Genomic DNA, 10,980 nt, shown 5'->3' with positions numbered 1-10,980 from the left:
TGTAGGTTCTAATGGATACACGGCACATTTTATATTAAATATGTGTGTATTCTGTGACACGGTTTAGCACTGTGGTGCAAACCAAATATTTACTTTCACTGTGTACTAAATTAACTCACGGAACTGTATCATCATTAACAACCCATATTCGGCTCACTGTTGAGCACAAGACTCCTAGAATGAGAGGGTTAGCAGACTTCACACGTACAAGAGATTTAAGAAAATTGACAGGTATGCAGGTTTCCTCACGATGATTTTCCTTTACCATTTAGACACGTGATATTTAATTTCTTAAAATATACACAACTGAAAAGGTGCATGCCCCGAAATCGTTTCTAACCGACGCCATTATTGAAGGCAGAGGTTATAGCCACTGGGTAATTGTCAAAAGCTCTTATTACACTCGCAGTTTTACTCTAAAACGTATTATCAGAGGGCTTAGTAGGAGTTCGATACTGTTACTGTCACGTAACGTAAACGCGAATTTCTAAGGAATTGAAACAGCGCCATCTAGTGGCACTACTATTTCAATTCCATATAAATTTGCGTTTACGTCACCTTGATAGTAACAGTGTGAAAATATTGAAATCTCCCACTAGGCACACAGTTCTTGAATTAAAGACGTAGTTATTCTAATATCGATAGTTTTTCGTGAGGAGTCGATGTTATGGGAAGCCGCCATCCCTATGCTTTCCACCTCTCCTCGTCCCGGCGCGCCCCGCGCTATGAATAGCTCGCCACGTCGCACCGACCAGCCGGCGCTCCGCCGCACAGTTCGACGATCTGGGATATTGACGACTTATCATTCAATTCACACTACACTTATAATAAATCTGTACAGAGGTCAATTCTGTACATGAAATATATATCCAAAATAACTATCAGCGGACATATCTATGATTAGAGATCGATACTGATGCCAAAGAGCCGTGATAGCCCAGTGGATATGACCTCTGCCTCCGATTCCGGAGGGTGTGGTTTCGAATCCGGTCCGGGGCATGCACCTCTAACTTTTCAGTTGTGTGCATTTTAAGAGATTAAATATCACGGTGAAGGAAAACATCGTGAGGAATCCTGCATACCAGACAATTATCTTAATTCTCTGCGTGTGTGAAGTCTGCAAACCGCATTGGGCCATTCTGAGAGGAGACTCCAGCTCGAGCTGTTTTCGAACAGTGCGTGTTGCCAGTGACGACCTATGGTTATGAGACTAACTATGGGCCTCATAAGAAGGCTCAGAGTCACACAGCGGGCGATGGAACGAGCTATGCTAGGAGTATTTCTGCGTAATCGAATCAGAAATTAGCGGATCCGCAGAATCAAAGTCACCGACATACCTCAACAAGTCGCGAAGCTGAAGTTGCAATGAGCGGGGCTCGGGGAACAGCCGATGGACGTTGGTCCCAAGGTGCTGAAATGGCGACCCCGCACTAGAAAGCACAGTGTTGGTCGACCCCCCACCAGGTGGACTGACGACATCAAGCGAGTCGCTCGCGAGCAGTTCGCTGGATGCAGGCGGCTCAGGATCGTGATGTTTGGAAGTCAAAAGGCATAGGTCCTGCAGTGGTATGATGATGATCACTTTGAAGGAGGTGACAATCCGGTGATTTATTAATACAAGGCATACCTATTATCTAATTTTGATAAGGATTTTTGGTTCTTAGACATTTTTGTCCGAGTGGCATCTGATATGTTAATAGCTAAATACAAAAGCCATTTAAATCGAAACCTTTTCTTCTTCTCCTAGAAGAATGATGAAAAAGTGAAGGGCTTACGCAGAGATACTCCTAGCATAACTCGTTCCATCGCCCGCTGTGTGACTCTGAGCCTTCTTATGAGGCCCATAGTTAGTCTCATAACCATAGGTCATCACTGGCAACACGCACTGTTCGAAGACAGCTCGAGCCCGAGTCTCCTCTCAGAATGAGAGGGGTTAGGCCAATGGTACACCACGCTGGCCCAATGCGGATTGGCAGACTTCACACACGTTGAGAATTAAGGAAATTCTCAGGTCTGCAGGTCCTCAGGATGTTTTCCTTCACCGTTTGAAACACGTGAAATTTAATTTCTTAAAATGCACACAACTGAAAAGTTGGAGGTGCATGCCCCAAACCGGATTCGAACCCACACCCTACGGATTTGGAGGCAGAGGTCATATCCACTGGGCTATCACGGCCACGGAACGGAATTTAACATAGTTATAAAAATATTACAGCGGGCATAATAAAAATAGTAAAAAGTTAACGGTAACATATACTTAAGGAAAGGCAAAAATAAAAACACCAATATTTTTCAAAATACATATATTCCACAGATTTTTACGACTGTTTAATATAATAATCTAATTTAGAATATTTTTATGATAGAATGCCAAAGACGCATATCTCAATCACTTAAATTTTACAAAGTACAATAATAATCTAATTTAGAATATTTTTATGATAGAATGCCTAAGACGCATATCTCAATCACTTAAATTTTACAAAGTACAATAATAATCTAATTTAGAATGTTTTTATAATAGAATGCCAAAGACGCATATCTCAATCACTTAAATTTTACAAAGTACAATAATAATCTAATTTAGAATATTTTTATAATAGAACGGCCAAGATACATATCTCAACCGCTTCAAATATCAAGTATAATATAATCTAATTTAGAATATTTTTATAATAGAAAGCCCAAGATGCATATCTCAACCACTTCAATTTTACAAAGTATAATATAATCTAATTTAGAATATTTTTATAATTAAAGTAGTTAAGATTTGCATCTAAAGGTCCCGAAAATTTATTAAGTTTAGTATATATAATTTAGAATATTTTAATGTGTATAATAATTTTATTTCATCATAAGATCCATTGATATTAAAATATCTACTATAAAAGTAATAGTCTGAAAGGTACATAATATTTAATATAATAACATTTTTACCTAACTAGCGGACGCCCGCGACTTCGTACGTGTGGAGTTTTGTTTTTCACAAATCTTTTTTGAAAGGGGTTGAAATTTGTAAAAAAAAATAAAAATCAGCCATTTTTCAAGTCATATTTGTAAAAAATGGTCTTGAAATGGTCTATTTAACATAAAAAAGAAAATTTCACCCCTCCGGGGTAAATTAAGGGTAGGACTTTATTTTATGAAAGTTCGTAATTTCTCAAATTATGTTCACGGTAATGGACACATTGATTATTTATCAATAAAATGTGAAGTGCAACAGGGATAAAAAATGCTACCCCTAAACGGTTGAAAGGAGTTCGATTTTTTTCTGAAATTAGACATCTGGCATTTAAGGTTATATTTTTGAAAATTGGTCTATAAACGATTAGTTAGATAAAAAACAAGAATTTAAATAATTTCACCCCTAATGAATATGGATTCTTTTTTTAAATGAAAATCTGTCATTTTTCAAATTATATTCACGGCAATATATAATTGAATATCCATAGAATTTGATATGCAATAAAGAAAATAAAATCAACCACTAAAGGGTTGAAAGGAGTTAGTTTTTTTCTGAAATTAGACATCTGGCATTTAAAGTTATATTTTTGAAAATTGGTCTATAAACGATTGGTTAGTTATAAAACAAGAATTTCATAAATTTCACCCCTATGGGGTTACAGGGGTTGATATTTTAAGTGAAAGTCTGTCATTCTTCAACTTATGCTTACGCTAGTAGGTAGGTACGTCTTTTTGACTCTCCATGACTCTCTTGAGTCATTCACTGTACTTAGAAAGTGAAATGCAATGGGGATAAAAAAAATAATCCCTAAAGGGTTGTAAAATGATTAGTGGACTATTTATTATACAGGGTTAATTCGAAAACTGGCAATAATTTCAGAAATAGTTATATATAAAATATAAATAGAAATAGCGAAGGGGTTGATAGTGTATATCGATTTTCACGCGTATACGCGGGCCCCCGCTAGTTAATAAATAAATTTCTTAAACATTAACATTTAGTAAACATCTTATCTACAGCTCGTGATTAACTTGACATCTGGCTCGAATGATATTTGTACTGTTTTTGTACTATTTGTTTCATTGACTTTGGTAGCCAGGTGTCAAGTGTGTAATTTTTAATAACATTGAAACTCGTTCGTACAGTAGACCGGCGTCCTTCAAAACTATTCACGGAAATGTAGGCTCTTATTTTACTGCAATTTAAAGACATCGCAACAAATAAAAGTTAAAACACATAAAGCAGTGACGGATTTAACAGTGTGCCGAGCAGGCAAATTAGGCCCAATAAATTTAGTCTTACAGAAAAAAAGAGAAACATATATACATGGAAAAAAATTGTATTGAAAATCCAATGAAAACTGTTACTTCTACTGTAAATAATACGTAAGCACCTAACATCAAATCAATTGACAAAATGTCATTTTTCTTTACTGTGTGATATCTACCAGTAAGTACCAGATGACAGACATTTAATCTCAATTACGTATGTCAACTAGCTGTACGTATCAGAGATAGTGAATAAGCCTGCAGATTTTTATTTATACATCATATTATCATCTCCATATATTTTTATACGGTGATGTTTTTGAGGGCAAGTTGTATAGGCCGCTGGGCTTAGCCGGAAAACCAAAATCCGCCACTGACAATCAGTAGTGTCTCTTCAGCTTGCACAATGCGCAGCATAAGGCTGCGTTTAGGGATGTTTTTTTGGGATTATTAATTACTTTAAAGATCATTTATTTCTTTTTATTTCTCTAGCTCAGAAATACCGCGTTTGCATAAAACGAGTGAGCAAAAGTCATGTTTATTCACTCTGTTCAAAAATACATTATATTTTTTAGCTTTTTTTTTAATGCCACACTAACGCCACCATGCACGAAGAAGGTTGTTGTACTTGTATTTATTTTTCATGTAATTAAATTGTCACTATTTAGATATGTGGCTGACATAAAAATTATAATTTTTAAAAAATAATAAACATGTATTGATAAATATATTATTATTATAGCTTGTATTGTTTCGCTAGTAAGGTGAAAAGTTGTACGTGTCACACGAGAGCAGAGTATTGTGCATCTTGCGCCTTTGAATCCCTCACAAGGCTCAGGATTTTAACTTAGAATCACGCGCGACGCCCGTAAATGTACTCGGCACAAATTCGGCACTCAATGCAAAGACTAAGTTTGCTCTCTCGTTGAACAAATAACTATTGACAATTGCACCTAGCAGTAAATGTGGCACTAAAGACCTATTTTATATTATTATTGTCTCTAAGAGTCTTTTTAGCTTTGAAAACAAAAGTCATTGACGCCAAAACAACGCGCATTGACCACTAAATGTTTGTATGTCTTTCAAAGAGTACGTTTCAGTATGATCAATATATTCCGGAGTTCAGTTTGGCTCTAAACGTAGTAGTAAAATGACATATCATACGCGTTTGTTTGTACAAACCATCGATATAATAGTAATAGATACTCGCTAAGCGCTTCGAAAACGGCACAACGTAATAGAGGCACAAATCGATTTGTGTCTTCTTTCCACTATTTAAAATGACGCAACGACATTTTTTTTTAAAAGAGCGTCAACAATGTTGAGCGTGCAAATATAATATACAGTGTAAACTCTATATAACGACACTGACTGTACATTTTATGGCGTTATAGAGAGTTGTCGTTATATGGAAATTATAAAAATGATTTTGTCAATACACAGTGATTTTCTTTTACTAGACATGTTTACTATTTGAAAGTTTATGAGCAACTAAGAATATGATAACCTATTAAGTCCATGACTTCTACTTATTAGTCATGGTCAACAACAGTGTACACGTGCAATAATCGCAATTCGTATACAAACGAACGAGTTTCTTGGAAAGTTGATTTTTGCATGATGCCGACAGTCGAGTTTATTACGGGTTAGGAATAAAGTTTTCACTAATTTTGGCAACTTAAAAGATACTCTTTATTACTTAATTGTCGTTATAGAGAGTGGGTGTAACGGTATATATAGAGTATCATTGTATGGAAAGCAAGCTAAATCAATTAAAGCCATGTGATGTCGACGCTTTTGACTTTAAATCGAGTGACGTAATATGGAGTTTTTTTTCAGAATTTCATTCCCAATCAAATACATTGCTCCAAAGCCGAAAAAATATCTATGAATATCATATTAACCTACTATTTTTAACTTTATTAGGTGGTTGTAAGTTAGAGTTTATGAGTCGGTGATGAGTCCGACTATTTTACCGCTGAGTTATTGAGGCTCATAAATCTCATATATCGATGGTATAATCTAAAGCGTTACTACTACATGTAAAGTCTAACTGTGTGTCCGAATATATATACAGGGTGCTCGGGAGTATTTCCCATAACTCTATGGTTAAAAACTTAAAGGTAAATTAATTAAAAATGTCTAAGGAACATTTGCTCTAAAATGAATACAGGAAGAAAATTTTTTTAGTGCGGATATTTTTATATTTTGTACATAAACAAAATTTAATGATCACGTATTTTTTCTTTTTTTTTTTAACTCAAAAATAACAAAATTATCGTTAGCTAAAGTTATTTACTTTTGAACAGAATTTTAGGGTCACCCTATTGTGCGTTTATTTTATTTTCGTTTGATACCTAAAGAACGTCACCAGATCACTTTTAAGCTGAATATATCTTGTTTAGTAATAATATGTACATTATTTTGTTATTTTAGAGACATAAATTAAAAAAAAAAATACATAAAATGTATCGAACTGTTTGTAGATTTATATTCTATTAATGATACAGAACCACGAAAAAAAATATCCGCACTAAAGACCGAATCACCCTGTATTTTTGGAGTAAAAAATATTTCTTTTGTAAATAGATCTTTATTTGTGTCCCTTATACGCATCCTTATGACGTAGCCAAGTTTTACGTATTTTACAATGCAAGGATAGATAAAGGCGTGTGTTACATGGATAGTAGGAATTATTTGAATTACTTTGTATAAAAATATAAAGTTTTTATTTTTTAGTTAAAAATATTTTAGTTACGCAATTTGGCTCCTATAAGTGGACTCGTCAACACCTTGAAGTTATGGGAAATACTCCCGAGCACCCTGTATATAGATAGTATATATATAGATAGAGAGACTAGTGTCTATTGAAGTGGACATAGAATTTATATTTATAGTATAACATTTATATAAAATATAATGCAAAAAGAATATTTCTAAAAGCATACATTTGTAAATTTAATAAGAAATAAGAATGTATTTATTATTTTAATACGTTTGTCATAAGAATTCAAATTAGCGGCTAAAAATTACATTATTTCTAATTGACCTATACCTTGTACCTAATATAAATGAGCCGCGCGAACAATAGAGATGATGACAGTTTTTTAAATTGTATACAAATTAAGGGTATGTTTAAAGCAATTCTGTAGAAGTAACATGTAGCATGTAACATGGGTATCTGGAATAATTACTTTCAGAGCTACAGGAATTACAAAGGTTAATTTAGTAGGATACCTTGGATCGCTAAAAAACGCTTCATATTAATAACAATAAATAGCCATTGACCTCTTATAATAAAAGGACGCACAATCATGTACAAAATTTCACAGTTTTAGAATTATTGGTAAAGAAAATCATACCTAAAGGCCTATAAATATAGTCCAATATTCAATAAAATCCCAAATTCAGAGCAAATTCAACCTTAAGGATTGAGTTAAAGGTGGAATTTGCAAATGCGACTACTTGAATTAAGTGCCAAGAAGTCGTATCCACTTTTTAATAGAAGATCGATGTACATAGCACGAAAAAATCGAAGAAAGAAGAATCGAAGAAATCGTTAAATTTGTATAATAATCTCTGTTATGTTTACACTTCATATAATGAGAAATGTCACATTCAATGTAGGTAGGTACATGCATTTTCATCTAATTACGTTAAAATATTTCCAATATTATAATCTTATTTTACAAACATCCAGACAATCTTACTTTTTCATGTAAGTATAATAACATGTAAAAATTTGCCATAACTACCCGAGTGTCTCATAAGCCTTGTCATCATCTCTATTCACTTACACGAATGTAATAATATCGTATAACCGAGCGGGGTCTGTTTGACCCCATTCACTTATTCGTTAAAATTAACAAAAGTAATATTATCCACGACGATGGTGTCAGATTTGCGGACCTCTGAGGGGCGCATACAGAAGGGCGGGGGGTGGCTCCAGAAGCCACTTTCGGTGCACACGATGGAGTTCTCACCGACGAGTTGGTAACCTGCCTCGCAGTAGTACAGGAGTAGGTGGCCCACTGGGTGTTTACCGTCTCTGGGGGGATGAGTCTTCGTAAGCCGACCCAGTTCCGGGACGTTTGGCGGTTCAGGACAGTATATCGCTGCAACCAACAAACACAAACTCAGCCACCGGCCATAAGCACAAAACGCCGCTACCGGCAATGATAATTTTATTACTATAGATCGGTTACGTCCCTACAAAATCACCGCAAAAAGTTATCCGAATAATAAGCTACAGCGCACACATGCAAAGTGTTGTCTTTAATTCAAGACGTTCAATTTAATAAAAGTGCGTGAAAAAAGGAGTGCGTGTCGTTTATCTGTATTATTTGTTTCTAAATAACGTTTATTGTTGACCACAAATAACATCGGCTACCGGCAAATTTCCTGTAGTTTTCATACATTTTATATGGACTCGCCGCACACGGTTGACGCCGGTGGCCACGCCACGCGCTACAACCGTCGCCGCTCGCTTCTTGTGGCCCGCACAGGCCACTAAACGTCGATACAAAACGCCGCAACACGCCACTCGCGCGATTATGCTACTTTATGGGTTAAAAAGCAGCAGACGCAAGTGGTTATCACGCGCTTCAGCTACTTTTGTGACCCTTAGTGCTTCTTGTAGCGGCGTTTGTGGCTGTCGCATGTGACCCGTGTGCGGCGACCCTTAGTCCAAAAGCTCTTTTGGTACGTCAGATTATGATCACGGTGACAAGTGATTTTCAACCGACAAAAAGCAGAAGAAGGTTCTCATTACTCGAGCCCGACAGATGAACTACACCTGTATATACCAGGTAACCACAGTATCAAACTGCCATTAGGCACACAGATGAGATTGTAGTCAAGGGCTAACTCGTCACACTAATATTATAAAGGCGAAAGTCTGTGTGTAAGTGTGTAAGTATGTTTGTTCCTCTTTTACGCTGCGGCTACTGTAGCTATTTGGCTGAAATTTAGAATGGAAGTAAATTTTACTCTGGATTAACACATAGGCTAAAAAACTGAATTCCACGAAAATTCCAAAAAAAAAAAAAGAAAAAAAGGGTATACTCACGCACACACGTGGGGACTGCGTCGGACCAGCGTCCGTCGGGCTCGCACTCGAGTCCGGGCGCCCCAACCAGCCGATAACCCCAGGCGCACGCAATGACAGCTCGCCCACCGACCGACTTATTGTAGTCGGACAGGTGGGTAAAGCTGCCCGCGGCGCGCAGCTCAGGGCACACAATTGCCTCACAAGTGGGGGCCGCGGTGGACCACTGACCTGGGGAATTAACTATCACGATTACACACACATTAATGCGGTAGCGGCTATCAAAGATTACAATGTATTATTGGAAATAGATAGACTACTCTAACTTTTTTCGGAACTCTTGTGATAGCGCCATCTAGTGACTAGCTACGGTATTTTTAGTATAGTATCCATTATGTAATAAAAATAATAATGCATATTTTTTGTAAATGAGATTTTTGATTTTGTAATAGTTGAAGAAACCAATTGAGAAAAACAAAAAAAAAGACAAAAAGTTTTTCATTGTCCGGGCTCGAACTGAACTTAATGTACGGTTACTGTTTTTCTTTAATAATCCCTTTGCTTTAAAAATACAAACACATTCTTCCTATTGCGCGTCAAAATTAAAAGGATAAATAATTGTTTTTTTTTTTTTTTTGTTTTTTTCATACACGGTTTAAATCTCTAAAAACATTATAATACATACATACACACCATATGTAATTGAATTTACTATCCTGGAATCTTAAATCCAGGATGTAGATGGCGCTGCTTCATAAAGATTTCACGTTCTTCTAAGTTCCCATGGCATGGCGGCTATAGTGAGCTCGTTATGAACTGTCTCTTTAAGGTAACCTTCCGTTCCTGGCTTATAACTCAAGATTTACTATACCGATTTTCATTCGTTTCGTTTTTTAACCGACTTCCAAAAAGGAGGAGGTTCTACGTTCAGTTGTATGTATGTTTTTTTTTTATGTATGTCCAGCGATAATTCCGTCATTTGTGGACCGATTTTGAATTTTTTTTTTTTTGTTTTGAAGGGTTTCATTCCAGGGTGGTCCCATTTTTTTCATGTCAGGATCTGGTGATGGCATCCTGGAGAAATTGAGGGGAACTTTCGAAAATCGTAGAGACGGCTAGTGCGTTTGTTAGTGTTTCCATAAGGTATTTTAAACCACTACAATTTTATGAAGGTCTGGAGTTGGTCTGATGATGGAGCCGATACACAGACGATGGAACTCGTAAACGATTTACAGCAGGTACCTTTTGTTTGGGCTTAATTTATTTGTATTGATGAGAACTTTCCACCTAGATGGGTTGTGACTGTATTAAGGGTCTGATGATTAAGACGAAGGACAGTGAAGAGAACTCCTCGACGGTTCACAGTAGCTACCTTGTGTTTTGACTTGATAATTTTGTATTGATGAGAACTTTCCACCAGGATAGGTTGCGATTATATTAGAGGTCTGGTGATGAAGATGAAGGAGAGTTAAGGGAACTCCTCGATGGTTCACAGTAGCTACCTAGTGTTTGGACATGATAAATTTCATATTGATGAGAACTTTCCACCCATATGTATTGTGACTGCATAGGGGGTCTGGTGATCAATACGGAGGACAGTCAGTTCACACTCAGTAGGTGTGCTAACACTAAAAATTAAAAAATAAAAATTTTAATAAAAAAAATTCAACCGACTTCCAACTCAAAAATTAACCTAAACT

The 10,980-nt window shown here is 36.1% G+C and overlaps 1 protein-coding gene across 3 annotated transcripts in view; it reads right to left on the bottom strand.

Annotated features, from left to right (window-relative positions):
• The window catches only part of LOC112052913 (locomotion-related protein Hikaru genki), a 361,983-nt gene that overhangs the window by 331,430 nt on the left and 19,573 nt on the right, over window positions 1-10,980 (bottom strand). For 2 of the 3 annotated variants that reach the window (XR_008252309.1, XR_008252310.1), the window contains 2 exons: window positions 9,302-9,511; window positions 6,405-8,348 (listed from right to left, as the gene is read on the bottom strand). Coding sequence is in view for 1 of the 3 variants with exons in the window: in XM_024092157.2 (XP_023947925.1) it covers window positions 8,083-8,348; window positions 9,302-9,511 (476 nt within the window). In the remaining 2 variants the exon portion in view is untranslated. Of the gene's footprint in view, window positions 1-2,286; window positions 8,349-9,301; window positions 9,512-10,980 lie in introns of those variants that run through there. The other variant, XM_024092157.2, reaches the window with a different exon arrangement.

The sequence above is a fragment of the Bicyclus anynana genome, chromosome Z (assembly GCF_947172395.1).
Source record: "Bicyclus anynana chromosome Z, ilBicAnyn1.1, whole genome shotgun sequence".
In the NCBI taxonomy this organism is placed as follows: domain Eukaryota; kingdom Metazoa; phylum Arthropoda; class Insecta; order Lepidoptera; family Nymphalidae; genus Bicyclus; species Bicyclus anynana.
This window is presented reverse-complemented; position numbering and strand designations above follow the sequence as displayed.